The sequence below is a fragment of the Acipenser ruthenus genome, chromosome 26 (assembly GCF_902713425.1).
Source record: "Acipenser ruthenus chromosome 26, fAciRut3.2 maternal haplotype, whole genome shotgun sequence".
Classification (NCBI taxonomy): domain Eukaryota; kingdom Metazoa; phylum Chordata; class Actinopteri; order Acipenseriformes; family Acipenseridae; genus Acipenser; species Acipenser ruthenus.
The window spans coordinates 5,441,951-5,465,699 of NC_081214.1; the positions used below are offsets into that span (position 1 = coordinate 5,441,951).

A 23,749-nucleotide genomic window follows, 5' to 3' on the forward strand; every position below is an offset into this window, starting at 1 on the left:
CTATGCAAAGATAAGCTTTTTTAATTAAATTATGACGTGTAGCTATTACAGAGAGAGAGAGAGAGAGAGAGAGAGAGAGAGAGAGAGAGAGAGAGAGAGAGAGAGAGAGAGAGAGAGAGAGAGAGTGTTGTGGTTTTAAATTATAATACTGTATGTAAATCATCTGCTTCTTTGTGTGGTAATCAGAAAAAATACGGTACTAAAAACAGAAGAGGCGGGGTTATGTCGTTTTACGGAATATTTGACGCCTTGCTTTAAACCAAGTGCAGACGTGATAAATAGTGAGACAACTTCTGGCACACAGCAGGATCATCGGCTAGACAAGACTCCGTGGTGTATGCAGATTCAGATCAACAGTTGGATCTCTAGGATAAAAGTGAGTATATACACATCTGCCTCAAAATTTCAACAAGGTACTTATATTCAGACTATCATACAATACAGTGGTTGAGAAGTATTCTGAAGTCGTTCGGTGTTACTTATGAACTAAAAGCGCAATGAAAGCGTAATGTTATTCTGAGGATACCCGATTGTACAGCGTGCATGGCATGAAAACGGATTCATGTATAACTCTCACTATCTCTTTGAGGGCAGGTAACAAGTCTGCTGCAAACTTGTCCTTCAGTAGCTAAATCAAAGTATGTATATCTACATACAGTCTTGCAGCAGAAAGAATTATTTGCAGATTGCTAAGAGTTAAGCGCTCCTAACATTCTTCGTTGTACACCTTTGTATTTTCTGACAGCATGAACAAAATGTATTAATTTCCGCGTTTGCTGCTTTGTTTTTCATTAGTTTCCTTGTCACAAAGTGGGTACACGTGCCTTAAGATAGTACACTCTAATGTGCCGTTGCTTTCTTTCTCACAGATGACGCTTGGGCATTGCTGGTCCTTCAAGCACAGCAGAATGTTCCCTGTGGATAGAATGAGAACCTTCGGGATTTCAGGATACGAAGTCTAGCAACACAACATCAGAAGATACAGCATGGGTTTTATTTTCCACCCGACGGGATCCAATTTTTAAGAAGATTCATATCTGGCATGCACCACTTTGAAATGAATGCGGCTTACATAACTATTGAGTTAATTATTGCCGTTCTTGCCATCATTGGCAATGTCTTGGTGTGCTGGGCTGTGGCCATCAACACTACACTGAAAAACGCAACTAACTACTTTTTAGTATCACTGGCAGTGGCAGATATTCTGGTTGGGTTTCTTGCCATCCCCTTTGCCATAACAATTAGCATTGGGTTCAATACTGACTTCCACGGCTGTCTGTTTTTAGCCTGTTTTGTGCTGGTTCTGACCCAAAGTTCAATCTTTAGCCTGTTGGCTGTTGCTGTTGACAGGTACCTGGCCGTCAAAATCCCACTCAGGTAGGTTACTGAACTTGACCTTCGCATTCTTAAAATGTTTAAGAAAAGGCTGATGCTCATACTAGAATTGAAAACGATTTATGTAAATGTATATTATGTGCAGAGATTTGGCTTCAGATCTAAATGTTTTACTTCAGTGAAACTACCCACTTAGCAACAAAAACACCAGTAATGTTACAAAACAAGTAATAAAAAAAAGAATTAGAGATGTTTAACTACTGGTTTTAAAATATTATGATGACAAAAAACATTTTCCAAATCTGTAAATGCGTTTAGCTTCACACAATCCTGTTTCTCCATCTAGCCAAGATGATTTAGATTGGTATATGGTTATGCCATTCTTAATAGGTACGTCATTAACTAACTCGAACCAGCAAAAGGAAGCCATGGAAGTCTCAGAAAAAGCTTTAGTGACGCTGTATAGTAGCATCCTTGCATGATTTACTTAGGTGGTTTTCTTATATAAGGCTTTCCGTTCAGACACAGAAATACAGACCCCGATCTGAATACCTGTAACAAAAAGGAAGTTACCTTACGTGTGTAGCTGGGTTCAAAACCTAATTGTGATTACGCTCTTTGTTATCTCTATAAATGGTCAACGCGCACCTTCTTTGTATATAACAGCACTGTATGTAGCTCTTGTCTATAGAATGGATCATTAATAGTGATTACTTCTAGTAATTGATCCACGTTAAACTATTGTTACTGTATGAAGTCGAGCCTGTAGTTTTAGGTTGCTTCTGGCGTTAGGTCTTTGTTTTTTGAAGACAGTAATTATTTTCACATATTAATAGCGCTCTGTCATTACAGTAGCTGTAGTCAAAACAAACACTGCCCTTGATTTTATCCAGCTTAGGTTTTTTTTTTTTGTGTGTGTGATTTGCATGCGACACATTTCACTCGGTTTTCATTTCAATTTGAATAGTTTTGCTACAAAGAGATACCCAGTTTAACATGGGTTATTAAACTTCTCTTCTATTGCCATATTTTCATTATACTCATAGTCATGTATTTACCCAGTATTTGTGATATTTCTATTTGAAGATTTTATAATCGTTTACTGTATGACCTGGGACTGGTTAGTTTAAAAAAAGAATGATTCAGATGAAATACAAGATTTGGTCAATAGTGACCTATTCACTGTACACTGTACAATTACTATACCACTCTGGTTAAACTGGTTGTAAGTAAGATAGTTGATTTGTGTGGCTGGGTTTTTCATTAATGCAACACGCTCTTAAGCCATGAAAATCGCTAAGCTGTGGCAAAATACACCATTCCATCTTCTGTTGCAACGTCGCCTTTGTCGGATGTCATTTACAGTAATGTAACGAAAATTTTAACTACTGATCTATGAGTAAATGCAGATGTTCTGGCACTGTTTAGTTTGGATCTAATGGCTATGAAGATGTATGTTAAAAGCACAATGTCTTGTATAGGGCTTTTAATACAACTATAATCTCTACACAGAGAACATCAGCCATCATTAAAGCTGCACAGCATCGCAGGGCAATTCCATGTCTTTTTCCGTTGAACTGTGGTTGAATGAAACCTTTTTAAATGACCATCTTCTTAAATACTGCATACAAAAATAAGGATCGCTTACTAAATGATTATTGGAACTTTAAGAATCATTGCTTGGGTTAGGATGTTTTTTTGTTGAAAAGTTTCTGTTTTGTGCACACATAGGTTTGCACATGTTCTATATTCCATTGCACAGTTGTCTCATACACATAATATTGATATTATGTTATATATCACAGACCTCTAACAGAGTTGTCTCATGATGGCTTTTTTGATTGGTTAAAAAGATTCCCAAACATGTCAAAGTTTAAACACGTTAAACCTTAAAGTGTCGCCGTTTAGAAATGAAACAGAATTTACCATCCCTAATTTATTTATTTTTATTAAGATATTTTGTACCTCATGATGAGCACACAAAATATCTTTCAGCCAGTTAAAACGCTAATGTCAAACCTTAAATTGTTTCTTCTGGTATCGTGAGTTGATGCTCATGATCTCGCATGACATTTTATTCCCCCGTATAATTTTATGCAAATACACATGATGGGTTCATTATTTCTTTTGTGAATTTCACAATGGTATTAGAGGCCCATCATTCAGCCCAACTCCTGTTTACATATCATGAAGTGTTTATAACCTCGGCTTATGTTATGAGAGACAGCAGAGCTACATCTGTTGGATTAGTATAGCAAAACACTGAAACAACACCTGTGCTATATTTGTGCAGTGTTTTGAGACTCCACCGAAAGGATCATGATTTTTCTTTTAAACAAGGGCCAAAACAAAGATTTGCGTGGAAAAACTAGAAAGGTTTAATTAAAAAGTCTGCCATTTACACACGTGTGCACAATTATCCAGGCTGACAGTGAATCACATCTGGAATGGATATCCTAAAAATGTTCACTTCCCAGAACAACCAAATGTTTACATATCGTGAATGCTACAGATCACATTCCCACACTAATGTCACTAGGATTGGTACGAACAAGCTTGCGAATCATAAGTATCTGAAGCTCATTATGCACGATATGTGATTTACTGCATGCAACTAGGAGCATCAGATAAGTGTCTGGAGTGTACTGTACATGTATGTCAATGTCAAACAAGCAGCGTGCAATTTTCTGCATTTGAATTTAAAAGTTATGTTCTCCCTGGAGATTCCTACACTAAAAAGCCAGTTAGTGCTAAAGTTTGGTTAACTACTACTAAATATTTTCAACCACGCTCCTAACCACTTCATTATTTCAGTATAGTACATTAGTGTATTATTTATTTGCTTTGCCTTTTCTTGAACAGTATGGTTTTAAATACATTTGGTATGGGAGCACTGTTTGAATTACACATTTTACTCAGATCATCTGTCTTCTGCAGCGAGTCCCATTGCTGTAGCCTCATATTAAACCTCCCGAGTATACTGGAAAGGCAGGTTTGACTAATTGCAGCATAGTGTATGGTGGTTTTAGTGGTTGTGCCCCACAGTAGTCAGTAAAGAAAGGGCTGTCCCTTTCTTTCCCTTAGTCACTGATGGAAAATGGTTTAAAACGGTTTGTTGGACGTGCAGGTGCAGGTCATTAGTATTCAAAGATGCATAGTTTTATAATAAATTGTGCTGTGACTCATTTTAGCCTGTAAGGTACTGTATGGAGGTGGAGAGCTATTTTAGGTAACCACTATTTTATGAGAAAGCAGTGCACGCACAGAAACCGTGCTAAAGGTATTCGCATTAGTCAGCATCGTTGTCCTGGTCTCAGTTAACTCAAAGGCTGGAAGATACCCAGTCTGACGATATGTTAGTAAGAGGATGCTTGCAGATAAAGAGTACATTTAGTGTATTCTTGTATCTTTCCAAGCCAAACCTTGAATGAATTGCATAACTAATTGTATAATCATGTCCATTAGCGCACAAGCTTATGTATGAGTGGTGTGCTTAAACTCAAAACACATGTTCTTACATGCAGAGCTATTTTAGAAAAGGGATTTTTGTTTTTATCTATTAGAAAGGCTTTCAAGTTTCCGAACTAGTCATGCACATCTATAAACATCACAGCCTCTCGGGTGTCGCATTTGCACTCATGCATTCAACTACTGTTAGGTTAAGGTGTCCCACAATTCTTCTGCCACCTTGCAACTAGAGATTTGGTGCAACGGTTTATAAACACGGATTGGCTCTATTCTGCTCTTTTAAAGCTCAGTCCTTAAAGTCCTTTGACAGAACTGACAGTAAAGTAACACTTTTGGTAAGCAGTCCATCTTCACTTCTACACAAAATCGACCTGTGATAAATGTACAGACATTTATCAGTATTGCCCGCAGCAGTGCTGCTGCTGACTTGCTCCTAGGAGCCGTACTTTGTATATTGTTGAAATTGTTTTGGTTTTAAAAGCACCATCATGCAGCTTTCTAACTTATGATGTGTAAGATGGTATTGTTGCATAATATGGAAGTTCATGGGACATAAAATGCAGCAACAGGCAAATCCCCCATCTTTCTGCTTAGTGTGCAGTCAGCCTAAGATCGTGAATCCCCCCCCATAAATATCATGCCACTTTGTGTTTCATATTTAATGTGTGTTATGTATGAGTAGAGCGATAAAAAGAAATGTACTGGTGGGGAATATTAGAGAGGTTTCTGGTTGTAGTATAAGCATTTCATTACAAGTGGATTCTGCTCGAAATGGAAAGTGATTTTTTTTTGTTGTTTAAAAACAGAAGAAAAAATACTTTGTATGTAGATTTGGCAATTTGAAAAGTCTTTTCATTACTTTTTTAAAAATTAAATGACAAGCTATCCAGCAGAAGATATGCCTAGTATCGTGATGTTGTGTTACACATCCAGTTACCTGAATGCATTGTGACCGTGTCTCTGTGTGTTTAATGGCTGAGGTTTGGTTTATGAACCTGCTGCCAAGACTGACGTTCCCAGCGGAAACAGGAGAACAGTAGGGCTGTAAATGGGGATTATTGAGGAGTGTGAGGCGGCGTGCCAGTGTGTTGTTGTCATGCCATTATTAATCTGTTCATTCCATTCATCAGCCACTGAAAGAACCGGACAGGTTCGTTAAATAGCCATACCCGCCAACGGTGAACTGTCGGACTGCAACTCAACTGCGACATCACCATAGAAACTTGTGTTGTGGGAGAGCAGCCTTCTGCTGCAAGAGCTTGATGTCTGAGTACAAATTGAAAAGGGTTTACAGACAGTGTTACCAGTACCCAAAATGACAGCCACTAACAAATGTCAGACTTCAGACACTCCACATACCTTGGGTTTGTTTTTTTTTTTTTGGGGGGGGGGGGTATTTGGTAAAATGCACCCTTCTCAGAGTGATACTTTAAAAGCAGAACATGATCCGATACCATTTACTCATCCATCACTGTGGACATTAACAGATGCATTGAAGCAGTCTGGCCTGCTGAAAAGAACTGTGTACCAGTACATACCATAGTTTTGAACACTAGTTAAGGCTTTTACTTAATTTGCCTTTGTTCCATCCAGTTATATGCATGAATACCACATACAAGAAAAATACCTTCTGTAGACTACTGTATAATTTACTATACTGCACAACTCGCACAAACTCAAATGTAATAGTTTAATGGCTGCGGGTTTGAAAAATCGTATTTTCATTAACCGTTGCTTCTGGGCTCAGACAGTTAATCACATAAGTGCAAACTATTATCAGCACACATGTGACGCAATAACTATATGTGGGTAGAATTAACACATGCTCGGTGTCAGTCGGAAAATAAAAGAATCTTCAAACCTATTAACTTAACAGTGATTTAGTGGGGGGAAAAAATCAGAAAAAAATCTCTTCTATACATCTTTTCTCAGTATTTCCTTAGTCAATTATTTCCTGCCTATGCCACCACTTGTTTTGTGGCTTTGCCAGCGCACAGTACGGGCCAGCAATAGGCTGTCACCTTCCCGAGGTGCCTCAAACAGAGGGGCTTTTCATTAGACTTTTTCTCCAGACATCAAAAACCTGGAGATGTGCTTTCTTCTAGCATTATGAAAGTGATGAAAAGAGAGAGACCCTGTACAGCGAGCGACTGTGTGGAAAGCTCTATGGACAGTGTCAGACAAGTACAGTAGCAGCTGGCCAGATACTCTCTGGCCAACAATTAGGTTGTGAGGTACTGCAGCTGAATGATTTATTCTTAAACACAGAACTGACCAATTCTTACAGCTGCATGCAGTGTAGCTTGGAATAGCAAATACTGACAAATAAATTAATTCATACATAAATACTGTACATGCAGCCTTTATTATCCTAATCAGAGGAGCGATTACACCAGCGGCAGTCTATTTTTTCCATGTTCCCCCGACCTTGGTATCCAACTAAAATGGAATGTATTAAAATTTGCCAAATTCAGATATACAAATTGCGACATATTTTGAAATGTATGCCTCAATCCATGTGTGCCAGTACTCTTGCTTTGCAGATGGTGTACACAGTTCTTACAATTGCAGTGTATGGTACAGCAGCTCAGACGGGCTATTCTGGGAAAACATAGGCTTTCCTTTACACAGAACTGCATAAAGTAGAACCAACACACTGTCTGATCAACAGGAAGCAAAAACCACAAAAAAAAGAGGTGAGCTCACAGACTGAACATCACTGTTTATTAAGAAGGTAAAATTGTTAACCTGTCACACAGGCTGTGTGTCGTTATTGTAAAAATGGAAAATATAAATCAGGGTTGGAAATAGCTAGCCAGGCATTAGTCAAGCACACCCCATGCAGTAAACCTGATGAGGGTCATGACCTCACATGCACTGAGCAATGGGCGGGAGCTGACAGGTCCAGGTATTTTGTGCAATGGCCCTTTTTCTGTTCTGTGTGATTGAAGATGTAGGTTATCAAGGATGGAGTTCGGCCGAGGCATACATACAGTTTACACTAATGAGATCACAGTGACTTTTTATCATTTACATGAACTGTATTTAAATGATTGTAACAAAGAAAAAACAAAAAAAACCTTTTGAAATCCAATATCTACAGTGGTTTTGATTGTTTGTGTTGAGGCTTTCATGGACTGCAGAAAGGAAGCCAGTTAAACAGATACTTATACACAGTAAGACAGATAGACTAGACAAACAAACCATTGTCCTAAAAAAAAAAAACAGAGATTGTCTTTAAAGCTCATCTGAAGGCTTGTAAGTAAAAGTATATGCTGGATGTACAGCTGCAAAGACTGGGGAGTATTTAATGTCCAAGCCAGCTGCTAATGAATATCAGAGCAGGGGTACCATAGTAGCCTTGCTTTTACTTTTAGAAATAAATAAATAAATAAATAAATAAATAAGTACAATGAGATCCTAAGTTGCATTTATTGTGATAAAGTAGTTTAGAGTCCTTCCAAGTATGCCAGTTTGTTTCAGTTCAGTTTGTATTGTGTAATTCACAGATTACACTGGCATCTGCTTGATAAAACAATATTACTGTATAATCTCTATAGCAGTGCGCAGCACTGCCATCTGTGAGCAGCAGTAAAACCAAATATCTTTAACCTTACTCACATTGAACTGATGGTTAGCCAACATATAAAGAAATCCTTGAGAGAAATGTTTCAGATTTCTAGATAAGACAAACACAGTCTATTCACATCAATGGTTAGCTGATATTCAGTAATTACATACCAAACTCCATCTGCATATCAGATTTATCTTGCATTGCATCATTTACCGTTTAGCCATTCTAATCCAGGGCTCCGGAGGTGAAATTAACCTGCAAGCCTTCGTATTTATCTACTTAAGAAAAATTACTTCCATGCAGACCCCCTCCAAGCTGCCAGTTAATACATCTAGCATGTGCTACTCTTACTGCCACAGAGTCTGTCATTAAGGGTTTTAGATTGATTTGAAACTTCATAATAGGATACATAATACCTCCAACCCAAAATCCAAGAAAATTACCCTCTCTTCGCATTTGGAAAGTATACAGTATACCACGCTTACATACGGCGGCTGCATGATTAAACCTGAAACCCTGATGTAAAATAAAATTGATTATCTGCAACAGCTTAATGGAAACCTGTGGTTACATTAACTTGGTTTTTTTTGTTTCACTTTTCAAGTCAAAACAACATACATAACTTCAGCTGAAAGTACATCTTATCTGCAGGGCGCTGCTACGGCACTGTGCCTGCTCTAAACACTACTTGTGCAATCCGAACATTACTTTTCATGTTAGCATTTTTAGGAGTGACGAGGAACAGGAATTGAAATCTGTTGAATATAGCAAAAAGAGGATGCCTCTTGTAGCAGTTCTAAATACATAGAAATGTAGATGCATTTAGGCTAGGGAACACATGCCTTTGTGCCCACAACTTTCTAGTTGTGTCAAACTTCCTCAGTGCTCCAACAGAAGGATTTAAGCTCGATCTTGGATATACAGTCCAGTTTTACTGTATTACTGAAAGTATAGCACTTATGTTGGTTATTAAACCTGCTTCGTATGGCAATACATATACTCATATATATTTTTGTTTTCACTTCTGCAGGTACAAGGAGCTGGTAACCGGGAAGCGGGCCAGGGAAATCATCGCCGTCTTGTGGATTCTTTCCTTCGTGATTGGCCTGATCCCGTTCCTGGGCTGGAATAAGAAAGACGAGGCGTGCTACTCCAACACCACAAACCAGACCCACAGAAACGAGTCGTCCCACAGCAACGTCAGCTGCCATGTCCCGTGCCTCTTCGAGAAGGTGGTAGACATGAGCTACATGGTCTACTTTAACTTCTTGGGCTGCGTCTTGCTGCCTCTGCTCATAATGCTGGGGATCTACATCAAGATCTTCATGGTGGCCCGCAAGCAGCTGAGGCAGATCGAGCTCAATTGCATCAATGGGGACCACTCGCGCAGACGGCTCCAAAAAGAAATCAACGCTGCCAAGTCCTTATCCATCATTGTGGGCCTGTTTGCCCTCTGCTGGCTTCCTGTCCACATTTTAAACTGCCTCACCCTGTTTTATAAAGACTTTGTCAATACGAAGCCGGAATTGGTGATGTACGTGGCCATCATCTTCTCCCACGCCAACTCTGTGGTGAACCCCATCATATACGCCTACAGGATCCGTGATTTCCGCAACACCTTCCGCAAGATCATTTACAAGCACATTCTCTGCCAAAAGGACAAAGTGTACAAGAGCACCAATGGCAGTACATACAACAGAGACGGGATTGAGAGAAACACGACGGTTCTGTTACTGTAGTAAACCGTGACAACTAAAAACTCGTAACATCGTTCCGTGTGTTGTCGCTAAATGTTTACAGGAGAAAAGGCAGACATCAGGTGTCGTTTTGAAATAATGTGACGAGCTCAATGCCTTTTACTGATGGGTTTTAGTTTGTTTTTTCTGAAGTCTGAAAAACACAGCACAGACCCGTGGAGACGAGGAAGACTTTTTTTTTCTTTTTCTCTCATGACAACTGCATGTAGTCTCCTTTACATAATCTACCCCCAGATTCAGAGAGTCAGTGGTATGGAAGCTGGTGGTTTGCCCAGTCTAATTCGTTCAATGTTCATTCTGCCAACCCAACACTATCAAATTGTGTTGGGTTAATTAAAGGCATCTGTTTTTACTCTGAGCTTTAAACGTTTCAACACCCATTATTTCCAATGGGACCTAATGGTTCAATTCGAATGGAAACCCTGGCTGCCTTCCCCTATTCTTCAGTGTCTAATGACAGATATATTCAGTGTGGCTGCTGATCTGTGGCTAGTTAAAGCTGCAGTATCCCATAACCATGTTCAATTGTATACCAAAATATGATTCCATTGTGTCGGTTTACTACATTCTTCTGGGCACTATTCTTCATCAGAGAGCACTTCCTCCCTCTTTGGAGCCCAAACTAAACAATACAGACACAGTCCCGGCATCACTTGCAGCAGCACTAAGATATGGATATCATCTACCAGCTCTTCTGTTGCTCAGGAAAGCAAAATAAAAATCTAAACAAAAAGCAAAAATGGTATCACGTTTTTTTGTTTTTCCTCCCAAATGTTTTACATGAAGTGCCTACAAAACTAGTAAGGTACTGTCCATTAAAAAAAAAAATAATAAGAAATTGTAATATTGTGTTAAAAACAATTGGGGATTGAATATTTTAAAACTTGTATTATTTACTTTAGTACTTTAGAGTCCAGATGATGATATCCTTTATCTTCTTATAAGAATGTAAGACAGTAAGACTTCTTGGAATGATTCAGGGTAAGATTTGATGGAATCACTGCAGTAGTGCCATTTAAATTCCAAACGCATCATTATCTTAAGTCGTGGACTTAGAAAACCTTTGGGATAGACCCTTGACACTGCCGTATTACTGCAAGTCCTTCCAGTAAAAAACCTAAAACATAAATAAATACCTAAAAACATAAACTGTACAGCTTCCAGAATTGAGTGACTAAGCAGTTGCTGTAAACTTAGATGCTGCAGCTGAAAATTCCAGTTATAGAAAAAGTAAAACAGCATCACAACCTGTTAAAATGCGTGAAAGATCAACTGTTTTATAGGTTAACATTTAATTTCAGGTTATGTACTAAATTCAAGCCTTTCTCATATTGCAATGGTGGAATGATCTCCTGTGTAGCCAATAAGACAATAACCACGGCTGCCTTGTGGTCACAAAAATGAGTTCTCCTGCCAAGATCTGCAGTCCTTCAGCTTTCATTACATCTGACCAGAATACTTAATTATAACCCCATTATTCAACGCCCTAAAGCCAGTAATTCAGCGAGATATGCAAGAGTATACAAGAAGTTTTTTTGGTTTTTTTTAATGATTTACCATTGTACCACTTAACAGTTGTACCACTAAGATTCATATACTTTGTTTCGAATAAATGCGATTTATATTTCAATATATTTCTCTTACTCTACGCTAGTGTAGCAGTACAGACACGTCAATCCAATCTGTGCAAGACACATGCTTTTCAGTAGATGGGAAAGTGCTCTATTTTCCACACTCCTGTTTGAAACACACCCCTCTGCTGTCCAATACAGTCTGGTAGCTTTGTGTAGAAAACAGACCTGATCTGTGAATTGAAATGTCATTTCTGATATAAATATAACCAGAACAAAAAGGGATTTACAAATGAACCTGTGTCGACAGTATAAATGGAGGTGTTGGGCTTATTTTGTCGTCTTTGAGAAATGCTTCACAACTTTATAAAACGGTATCTATTTAAGAACCAACTGTCAGGAAACCAGAAAGCCAGAACTTCGTCCTGTATTAATTGAACTAGTCGAAACCAATACACGTGTCATACATAATACATAAATATTGTGAAAAGACACCAGTGAGGACGCACAGCTACTGCAAACTTAATCACTTTCAACATTACAATAAACATTAAATAACATTATTACTATTCCCTGTAGCTGTATGTAAATACAGGCCAGAACATTATATCATAAAAAATAAATTACACTTTGTGAGATTGGTGAATATCGTGCTAGACAGAAATTTTTCCTGTGCAAATGACAGTTTGAGTTTTCACCCGCTTCAGTCTTAGATCTCAGGGAGCTGTTGAAGACAATACAATATTGTCAATAGCTATAGGCTTGTGTTTTAGACAGTGCAGTATTATGAGCTGCACAGCTGTGCCTGTCACTGCATTGCAAGCTCAAGGCAATAGCTGCTAAATGTGTCAGCCCAGCTGTATTTTGAGGGGTATGTTTGGGTCTGGTTGCAGGCTCAGAACTGGCCCTGCCAGGCTTTACTGATATTGAATTTTACCAGGATACATACAGTAGGCAGTCATTCAAGGACAGCAAAAAGAAAAAAAACAAAGGCTACTTTTTCCACTTTTAAGTATGAAATTCAGTAGGTTTTCAAAAGGATCTTTTGATTCAATTACAAAAATCAGTATATTCTGAAAACTACAATATTGCACCAAATATAGTTTTGTTAAAAAATGTATTTATACTATATATGTATAGCCATGATTACACAGCTGTAAATGATGTTACATTGGTCCAATCTAAGGAAAAATAAAACAAAATATTGTGGCCCTCAAATGGCAACATTCGCCTAGGGATGCATATCAGAGACATTTCATGACCACTGTCAGGCTTGTAACTACGAATCACTTGGAGCTGTTATTACCCGTTCTTCTCTGGAAAGCTGCAGCTTCCCTTTCGGATACATTGTCTTATCTGTTTGCTTGCTGCTTGCTGGAGTGTAGTGGCTCTTAAGCCAAAGGGGGCTGAAATCCTTTTTGTGCTAATGATTTCCCGGGCTTCAAGTTGTACAGTCTCTATTCTGAACACTTCTTTACTCTAGTCTCTCTAGTTCAGGGAAGGAAATGTATATCCATTTTGTGCCTATTGTTGTCTATTGTTTCCCAATAATAATAGTAATACTATTTGTGTTGCTAATTAATTGGTATAATTCTCATTTATATGTGGTGACCGTTCACAACACAGGGCAGAGATCTTACTTTACCTAGTTTGGTCAGTTACTGGTTGGTATTAAAACAGAAGAGAAAAGGTTTTGGGGAATGTGTTTAAGGCACAACATACCACTAATGGAATAACAACTATAACTATAACAACTAGGAGTTTATGTTGACTCAGAAATGTCTTCATCTAGACAATGTGGGGAAGCTATAAAAAGGGCCAACAAGGTGCCCGGATATATTGTGAGAAGTGTTGAATTTAAATCAAGGGAAGTAATGTTAAAACTTTACAATGCATTAGTAAGACCTCACCTAGAATATTGTGTTCAGTTCTGGTCACCTCGTTACAAAAAGGATATTGCTGCTTTAGAAAGAGTGCAAAGAAGAGCAACCAGAATTATCCCGGGTTTAAAAGGCATGTCGTATGCAGACAGGCTAAAAGAATTGAATCTATTCAGTCTTGAACAAAGAAGACTACGCGGCGATCTGATTCAAACATTAAAAATCCTAAAAGGTATAGACAATGTCGACCCAGGGGACTTCTTTGACCTGAAAAAAGAAACCAGGGGTCACAAATGGAGATTAGATAAAGGGGCATTCAGAACAGAAAATAGGAGGCACTTTTTTACACAGAGAATTGTGAGGGTCTGGAACCAACTCCCCAGTAATGCTGTTGAAGCTGACACCCTGGGATCCTTCAAGAAGCTGCTTGATGAGATTCTGGGATCAATAAGCTACTAACAACCAAACGAGCAAGATGGGCCGAATGGCCTCCTCTCGTTTCTAAACTTTCTTGTGTTCTTATTCCAAAACTGAAGCAGCATCAAGAAATATATTCAAATACTAGGAATTATTGCATCGTGTTCAGCAAGATGTCTACACGTTTGTGTTTCTAATTTTATGCAGCTTTTCTGAACACACAGGACCCTACTTTAATGATCTGATACCGTGGCTGATCTAAATACATGCCATTGTTTTATAGAGACTTGTACGCACTGAGATTATTTAATTAGCAATCCCACCTACAGTATCCTCTTCTATACGATTAAGATCAGACTGGACTATAACCACAAAAAGAAACGGTTCATTAGTGAAAAATCCCCTTGTAAATTCTATTTAACTTGATATGTATCATTTAAATGTTTAATATGCGCAAGCCAGGCAATTTTATTTTTATTGGCTTTTATGGAAATATAAGCCACGGACCGAGCTGTACTCCTACCTAAAGTGGATCCCTCATCTTAAATGACTTTGTTATGTTTAACAAAAAAAACAGTCAAACTCCACCAAACATTGTGAGCATCACAATGCATGTTTTACATGTACATACAGTAGGTGTTCTTCATTCTTCTTGTACAGAACAAGTTCTGCAGTTACAGTACACTATGTAATGTGTGGGTATATTTGCTTGTCAAATAGTATGGAGCATTGACGTTACAATGATGTTAATGAATAAGATCATTTATTAAAAATGTTGTCCGATTCATTATCTGCATGTAAAATTCTTCTTTTATTTTATTTTTTTTAATGAATGCCATTCAGTAAATGTACAGGTGAACTGCAAATGACCCGTCCGGCAGGAAAGTATTTTATATGGCCTAAAAAGTACAGTAAAAACAGAAACTGCAAAGATTTCATTTCTTTGTGTAGTTTGGCTTCTGAGCGTTATCTTGATCAGTTATCCTAAAGATGCATTTCCTTTGCAGACATTTTAACTGGTATCACTCCAGAGACAGATCACAGAAGCCAAGATCAGTGTGGAGGACTGTGAAAGGGCAGCGTCACGGCCCAAGCTGGCTACCAGCAGGAATTAGACCCAGAGACAGAAAGCTGCAGTTTTAAGAGCGCACAAGGTCCAAAATAAAAGAATAACTATGTGTAGGCTGGGCATTAGCCTTCGCTAGCATGTTGATAAACAAGCACACTCACCCCCACCCAAAAAAAAAAAACTCCAAACAAATGCTTTTGCTTCTGTTTCTACATGTGGCCACACCCCAATTAGCATCAATTACCAAACTGGAGAATGGCCACACCTGTGACTGCTGGCAGGGACAGATTTAACCCCATCACTGCCTGCCTTACATTCCCACATGTACAACAGCAGGGCTTCTGCCCTGCCACAAGGACAGTACACTAGACATACACTAATTGATGTCAGTGAAATATGAATCATATTAACAGTAGTTTCTCAACAAGTATATATGTGGCTTTGTTAAGTTACCAGGAACATGCCACACGATTACTAAAAAACTACTCCACAGTATTACTGTACATACAGGAGATCTCATCACATTTAAAATGTTTTTCTTTCTCACCACATGTTATTTATCTGAATGTTCTTGTTTTATGATACACAGTCTGTTAATGCTCTAAACCAAGGTTGAGCAACCTCAGAACTTCCAGTACAGATCTTTATTCCAACCATCTCCTTAATTATTTAAATTGAAGTACTAAAGTAATTCATCACTTAATTATACCCATGATCGAAGTTACCTGTCTCTGATCGAAACATTGGCAGATCTAAATGCTGATCATATACAGACAGACATCTTTCCAATGTATTTTTGTACAGTATTGATGTTAATAAGAGGCAATGAATCACCAATGCTAGGGGAAAGCCAAGTGGATTAATATTGCATTCAAGGAAGGCAGTACTTAGAAGTTCTGAAGCTGTTTCGATAATTAAAATAAACCCTATCATAGATGCTACTGTGTAAGGGATACAACTAAAGAATAGTCTCTTTTTTTAATAATTACAAAGCTCCACTTGTTTTATTTTTCATAAAACTTTATGATGTCATTACTTTGGACTGTATCAAATGGTAAATTTTACAGATAGCGTAGTATGTATGTATGTTAAACTAGTAATGTATTGTTATGTAACATTTCAATATGCAATGGGGACTTATTTTGTTATTAAAATGTTTTGTATATAAAAAGAAAGTGTGTGTGTTTTTCTCTTAATATACTGAATGAACCAGTAACTAAAACAAATAAATTATACCATACACTGTATATTAGAGAATGAGACAGTTTTTATATGCAAATCTGCCAAAAACGGGGCCTTTATATTTAAAACAGGCTATTTTGAAAGGGTCGGCTTACTAGTTCCTTGTTCCTATAGCTTGCCAATGTTGTTTAGTCTCCACAAGGTTAATTCACCGAGTTAAATAGAATAGCATGGAAATGAACTGTATGCTGGCAAAAAATGTATTTAATAGACTGTCAACACTGCATGATGTGATGTATTGGCGCTTTTCCTGTTTAATTCATCATACAATTTAAAACTGTGAACGTTACATTATTATTATTTTTTTTAATAATGAAAAAAAATTGACTTACCCCAAAAGACTTAAAGCTGTTATTGCAGCGAAGAGTGCTCTACCAAATATTAATGTGTGGGGGTTGAATACTTATGCAAGCAAGATATTTCAGTTTTTTATTTTTCTTAAAAATATTTCCCAACATAAAACCAATGTCACCTTACAATAACTGATTTTGAGTTTCAGTGTTTTAAAATAAAATATCAAACAGAACGAAATTTCAATGTACCATTTGTAATTCAGTAATATGAGAGAATTGGTCAGGGGTCTGAATACTTTTGCAAGGCACTGTATATATATATATATATATATATATATATATTCTTTTTACAGGTTAAAAGTTGCCTTTGGTTCGTTCTCTGTAAACACATCCATTTTAAATTGGACAGTATGCAGTTCACGCTGTCCTCATTTCAGAGCTATTTTTATTGGGCTCTGAGTATGCAGCACATGAGCAGGAGAGAAATACAGAGAAATCGGCCTTTATTTGCCAAACTGTCAAAAATGCAAAGAATTTCCAGTATGCCGGTCACTGAAGACTCATCCAGCAAGTTAAAGTAAATAAAAAAATAGGTTTTGTAGAGGGTTTGCAAATGCAAAGTGGAGGAGAAGGCAAGTACCGTAGCCTTAATATGTATTCGATTGAGGACGCCCACTGTGTAGCGTTCACAAAACACTCACCTTCAAGGGGCTAGTAAACTACATGCTTTCCAAATCACCCACTTTTCATTTCGTTAGTAAAACAAAACCAAAAAAAAGTTATCAAAGACGGCTTAAAGCTGATATGACCTAAAGTACTTTGAAATGTATTTACTGTGCAATAAAGAATTAAGTCTTCTTCAGCAATAAACTGAAGAGCCATCCACTTAAAATTAGGATTTTTTTTTTTTTTTTAATGAAGTAGATTCTAAAAAGATGACCACAAGCACAACGGAACTGACACACACTTTCTGGTTACATGTTTATTTTTCATATTAGAAACATCTGCAAGTTAAAGCTGAAAGAAATAAACTGAAAAAAGTATCGCTGCTTTTGCCCCTATACACACTGGCTGTATCGGATAACACTAAACCATTATATCATTTATCAGTGGATTACAGTGTATCTATACACTCTCTTGGACTGGTAGTAGATTGCACAAACAGATTGTGTGATAATCAGGAAAGAGAATGTCATGCATATATAAAAACAAAATCTAATTTAAAATACTGTAAATTAGTTGTAAACATAGCGGGCATTGAAGATTTAGGATTTAATCTGTTTCAATGCCAAGCCTGTGGAATTACAGCTCTACAGGATTGAGTTCAGTCTTAGTTAATCTGATCTTTTTGAGCTAAAAAAAAAAAAGTTGCACAAAGGAGACTTAAAAAAAATAAATGTTGCACAAAGGAGAAAAAAAGCTTCAACTGTGATCAAACCCTGACTTGTAGCCACAACAGATGTGCATCACCAATTATTTTGCATCTGCATTTTGAAAATAAATCTAATTCAGTTTGATGGGTATTTCCTCTTGGAGTGACACACACAGAACAGCATTTCACAAGTAGAAAGTGACAAAGACCAAAACGGCAAAAAGTCATTCTGTTCCTTTAATAAGACAAATTATTGATAACTTGCTATGAATCTTATTACATTGAGGACACCTCTTACTGAGGACATATGAAATCTGATTAAAAGTGATATTTTGTTTGCATTGGCTTCTTTCTGGAGTCTGGTGTGATTTTCATTTTTTATTTAAGCAACAAAGTAATGTTTCGTCTTGACACTGTCCTGCAAACACATACACTGTTGTGTAATCCGACCGGGTAGCTGTCACTAAAACCACACAGCCACAATCAGTGAAGTTATGTTTTGTAAGACATCAGTAGAAACTGCAATGACCACATCATGCGAGGCCATGCCCAGTCTAGTTTAATGAACCCACTTTAAGAGGATAAAAAAAACCCTTCCAAACGAAAATATAAATATTCTGTCAGGTAATACTTTCAAAAGTTAATTAGATCATACAAGTAATACATAATTAAAATTATAGGTAGTGTCCCCTTCATATAAAACAATATCCCTGAACTCCCCAGTGCGGCACCAATTCCTGTTCAGGCTTCTACCTTTTCTCCTGTTTTCTCTAAGAGGATGTCAGTCAGCTGCTGATCCGACAGAGCTAGCTCCTGGCAGAGTCCCATTGCTTGGCTGAGGTAGGTCGCAAGAATGTGTTTGCACTGTGAAAAGAAAAGGGCGACATTCAGACAACATTTGACAGACGCATTGTTTATCTGTTATTCTATGTGCATATGGTGGGGGGGGAATCTCCAACACACCACCCCAGCTCAAGAATAATATTCAGGGGAGCTAGAATTTAAAAGGAGATCAGTCCAAATGTTTTCACCCTATAGAATTAACTAATTCTGCTTCATAAAGTCTAATGAAACCTGGTGAATAATGTTACGTTAACACACTGAATTGCATACTGCTTCGTAGTTTTCCATATACTTAACGAAAAAACTTAAATAAAAAAAGTGACATTTCGAAATCACTCTTCCATTACTGTACTACAATACTACTATGGCTTCTGGTAGACTTGCAATATCCTTTTGTAGTTTCGTGATGTTAAATAAAGGATCTAAATTATGTTCATTCATTATGTCTCAATCCTAAAATACTAGACGATGCAAAACTTTTTGCCAGAACTACAAATCAGTAGCAGCAAGATTGTTTTAGAAAACAGCCAATAAAGTTACCAATCCAAAGATGAAGTAAATATAAATTAGGGGCTGGTAGGTAGTTATTGTTTGTTTCCAATTATATTTTAATTGTTTTAGTTTTTTCCTTTCCGATACAAGTTGTGCTAATATGGACCTGGAGTATAACCCTTTGAGAATCTTCCCAGTCTAAACCAGGTACTGTATTCATTTGGGGGCCAGGCTGCTATTAATGTTGGTATTACTGTCAAAACTGGTATTACAGAACACAGATCAAAGACCTGCCTAAAGCTAATTCAGAGAACTGCCAGATTTTGTATCAGCTATTGCTTAACAGTTCATAGGTTCTCAAGAAACTCCATTTGAGTTTTTTCTGTGCAACTCCAATCCTAGTTAAAGAAAGAATAGGCTATTCATCAAAACTGCATTCAGGGAGATTATGAAACCAGGGTTGAGTCAGACCTCAGCTTTCTGCCAAAGGTTCTAGGAATTGTCATGCTGCACTGTAACATCCAGGTCACCCGTTGTGATGGAGCTGCAAAACATCTTTCATTATTACAATACCTGACCTTTAGCCTGACACAGTCACCTTGGATCAATTCACTACTATTCTGCATCCTAATGAGAAAACCGTACCCTTTTGGAAATGGCTTTGTGTCAGGGAGCCCATCATCTGAGAATTAGAGATAATATAATGAGGTAAAAACAAGTTGTTACCAGCAAGCTGTCATTCCTTCTCAGCACACAGAAAGCAAACGCAGGGCAAGGGCAGTAATGACAGGAGGAGTAACATGTGTATGACCTCCCAGAGCTTCCCACTACCTGAAACATGAAGGGATCACAAGGTAAATAAGCAACAAAGGCAATTTACACTGCTGTTTAAAAAAAAAAAAAACACCACACACAAAAGCCTTGCTGATCAAACATAACCTCAGTTAATCACAGAATCTTGATACGCAAACATCAAGTAGGAAAAAAAATGTTAAAGCTTTCTTCTTTTTTTACACTCACAAAACGTCTTAATCTGGACACTCACAAATCTAAAATTTTAGACTAAATGTCTAAATTGACTAACATTAGGGCTTGATACTAAAAGCTCTTCTCCACAAGTCAAGCCAGGTAGCACAATCTTTTTTTCAGAAAGCATAAAACCACTCAATAAGTTTGGTCTTTAGGAATGCAAACCACGTGTTGTAAAAACAGATTCATTCACTCAAACTTCCACAGGTATGCTACATGTATACTGTATCATGTTTTTTGTGAAGTATTTCAAGGTCACTCTTCCAAACTCAGCTGGCTTGACAACTCAAACCAAAAAGAGGAAATCGGAGTGCACACAAACCACTGCACACAAACCAAAATCTTTTTTTATTAATTTCTAATGACAAATTTTTGTTTTCAGACGAACCTTAAGAAGAAACAGATGTTTCCTCCACAGTTACTGTACTTCCCCATAATTAACTAGAAGACACAATAGTACAGTAGTACAGTATTTCATATTTTCGCCAGTTCTTCGTTAAGTATATGAAAACTACAAAGCGGTATGTAATTCAATATGTTTATGTAACATTATTTAGCAGGTTTCATTTGGCTTTATGAAGATCGTATTCCTTGTCATAAAAATGATTTTGTAATCCATCCTGGGGACCAAACAGTAATACAGAAGTCTTCTTCAGTTTTGTCTAAACGTATGTTTAACTTTATTTAGTTTCTTTAGTATTAGTGAATATTTTATTATGTGTGTTTGAAGTTATGGATGTATTTACATTCACATGTTATTAATATGCTTTACCATATCTTACCACGCTTTCACTGTGCTTTATTATAGTTTGCGGTGCAAAACCTATATAACAGGGGGTTGTGTATGCAGAAGTGCAGCAAGCTTCTCAGGCGTCTGGCATCATTTCAATATTACAGTTAGTCAGTTTTAAAATAAATAAATAAAAAAAAAGAGGGGTGGGGGGATCTTTTTATTTTTTTTCTTACCCACTGGAGACCTGCTGCTGTATCACAAAGTTTGAGAACCCCTGATTTGGAGATTTTTGCACAAAAGAAAGTTGATAGGTGTGTTAATCTTAGACTCCTGCAAGCACGCCATAACCCTGACCTGTACCCCTCTGCCTTTCAAGCTCTCCCTTGAGCAGAAGAGGATGATTGTGGAACGAAGTTACAGTGCTTTGAAACTTTACACACTTTCATCCCTTCCAAAAATGTGGAAACCCAACCCTACAGGATTGGCCTGACCATTTCTAAACAGTGTTGAAAGGAGAAGTGCAAGGTCAGTCAAAATTCAGGCAGTTTGTACAGCAGAATATACCAGGAAAGTGGTACTGTAGCTGAATTACTAAAGATGTTTGATAAAACTGAAACTGGCTAGATAGCGGTTTGTAAGAGAGCCCAGTATTCTATAGGGTCTGATGTTATTTGGCTTCCAGCACTATGATAAATAAGATGGAGAAGGGTAAAAAATTAAGCAGAACAATAAATCTAAAATGACAGTGATTAAGCAGCTGTAAATTCCAGCAGGGTTTTTTTTTTTTTTCTTTGCAAGCCAAGATTCTCTGCTAAAATGAGGATATATGGAGAAAACAGTTGTTTTACATTCAGCTCTGGGGAGGCAGGATTTGTTCCAAATAAAATAATTTAGAAACTGTCACACAACCTAATTCCATCTCTTGGTTATTCCTACATTTCCAGTTACGATTGAAATGATGAATTGACAAACGAACATTTTGATTGTATTCTTCTAGTTTTTGCATTATGCTTTTTAGTAAACTTCTGAGAGACCAAGCAACAAATGAAAGACGGAGTGGTAGCGAGAGCAAAACCTGATATTTTTTATTCAAGTGCTAACATATGCCAGCAATCACATCCCTATTAACACAATTGTCAGATCACCCAAACAGACACTTGAAATGATGGCACTGGAAGGCACAAGAACTAAACAAACATGTAATTGTGAAGCTAGTTTACTTGATCAACAATGCTTACAATATGTTCTCGCATTATAAGCACTCACGCTAAATAATGCAGAAATAAATATGACACAAAACAAACCAAGCCTTAGCACCAGCCTTGGGAGGCACTATAAATTAGCACATACTCATCGGCAGTGGCAAAGTCTGCAAGGTTCTGAAAAGTTGCAGTATCACAGTTCGGGTATCCATTCCCTTCCTAATGCAATTTTACCACCGCAGTAAGGGCATTTTCACACCTATTCACTTGCAAGTGATTCGAATCGTGGGTTCACTTCCAAACAAACACATTTTTTTTCCAGGTTTGCTTTGGTTCGTTTCACACTAGAAAAATATTTTCCCATGGAGTGTATATGGCACAATTATAATAAAGCCAGACGCAACATATGCGCTAAATAATTATTACATTTTCATTTCATATTTTCCCAATCCATTTTCTTTGAGTTGTGACAGTTTTGCTACGCTGCTTAAAGAACGCAATGCTGTAATAGTACATCTCAACCACTGGTATTAATTATTAGCTTCATTTCACTGAATAAGCCCAGAGTTGCGCCAGTTTGTAGATCAGCCCCACAAGTATTTTTTGTGATGTGCTGTTGTGTACTTGTGACATTATGGTGTTGTTGTCTGGTGTGTATGTTTCATTGTATTGTGTGTGTGTGTTTTGACAAGCCCTGCGTTGCGTATGTGCGACAGTGGCAAGACACTTTCTTTGGTGCTTGATGAAGTACGTCACTTCTGCAATTTGCTTCGCTGTCTGGAGCGGGTTCGTTTCCAAGTGAACTGGAATATATTAGGTTTCACATTGCAAAAAGTTTAAATGGAGCAATGTGGCAAACGTACCGGTCCAGTCCAGTTCCAAGCAAACCGAGACCTCGGTTCACTTGGTTTGATGCGCATCCTGGTGCGATTATGTGGTTCAGAGGTTTCACATATAACTCCAAGCGAACCGAACTGCACTTCAATCCACATCAAACGAACGAGGTGTGAAAGTAACCTAAGATCCGCTTGGATTTCTACACATGAATATGAATATTTTGCCAAGAGCAGCTACAAAGAATACACTACCCTCCAATAAAAATGGTTCCTGTAAGGGAGCGCTAGTGTATTGTATTTTGTTTGACCAAGCTTTAAAGAATTATTATACAAAACATGTCTATTGCTTACTTATATTTTCCTCTTGTAATGCACGTAAACTAATCCCTGGTGTCTTTATTCGTGAACACATACAGGAATAAAGACCATCTTGTAATGTGCGTTCTCAGGAAACCGCTTCCCCTGCAGTCTGACTGGTCTCAGTGAATAAAAATAAACCTACTGCAAGTTTATTATTAAAAACATGGGTTGCTTTGATATTGTTGCAGAGAATGATACTTTTGAAAGGCAGGTAACAACAGATTTCTGATGTCACTGGCTAAACTAGCTCAGTCTTGCAAATATTTAAAATCTGTA

The 23,749-nt window shown here is 37.6% G+C and overlaps 2 protein-coding genes across 4 annotated transcripts in view; one reads left to right on the forward strand and one right to left on the reverse strand.

The window, feature by feature from the left end:
* Positions 1-23,749, reverse strand: part of LOC131701695 (zinc finger SWIM domain-containing protein 7-like) — a 34,896-nt gene that overhangs the window by 4,011 nt on the left and 7,136 nt on the right. Inside the window, exons 5-6 of one of the 2 annotated variants that reach the window (XM_059001170.1) lie at positions 20,040-20,144; positions 18,732-18,842 (exon numbers count right to left, since the gene is read on the reverse strand). In XM_059001170.1, coding sequence (XP_058857153.1) covers positions 18,732-18,842; positions 20,040-20,144 — 216 coding nt within the window. Of the gene's footprint in view, positions 1-17,492; positions 18,843-20,039; positions 20,145-23,749 lie in introns of those variants that run through there. The other variant, XM_059001169.1, reaches the window with a different exon arrangement.
* LOC117430733 (adenosine receptor A2b-like) lies at positions 107-13,818 on the forward strand. Of its 2 annotated transcripts, none has more exons than XM_059001168.1 (3): positions 107-413; positions 870-1,377; positions 9,408-13,818. In XM_059001168.1, exons 2-3 carry the CDS (start codon positions 1,043-1,045, stop codon positions 10,114-10,116), a joined length of 1,044 nt encoding a protein of 347 aa, XP_058857151.1. In that variant the 5' UTR covers positions 107-413; positions 870-1,042; the 3' UTR covers positions 10,117-13,818. The 2 variants fall into 2 exon arrangements, with proteins under 2 accessions (XP_058857151.1, XP_033907003.1); XM_034051112.3 differs by having other exon boundaries at positions 107-376.

Coding starts and splice junctions, on each gene's coding strand:
- LOC117430733 (XM_059001168.1), top strand. CDS start 1,043: ATGCACCACTTTGAAATGAATGCGGCTTACATAACTATTGAGTTAATT. Junction 1,378..9,407: donor GCCGTCAAAATCCCACTCAG/GTAGGTTACTGA, acceptor TCACTTCTGCAG/GTACAAGGAGCTGGTAACCG.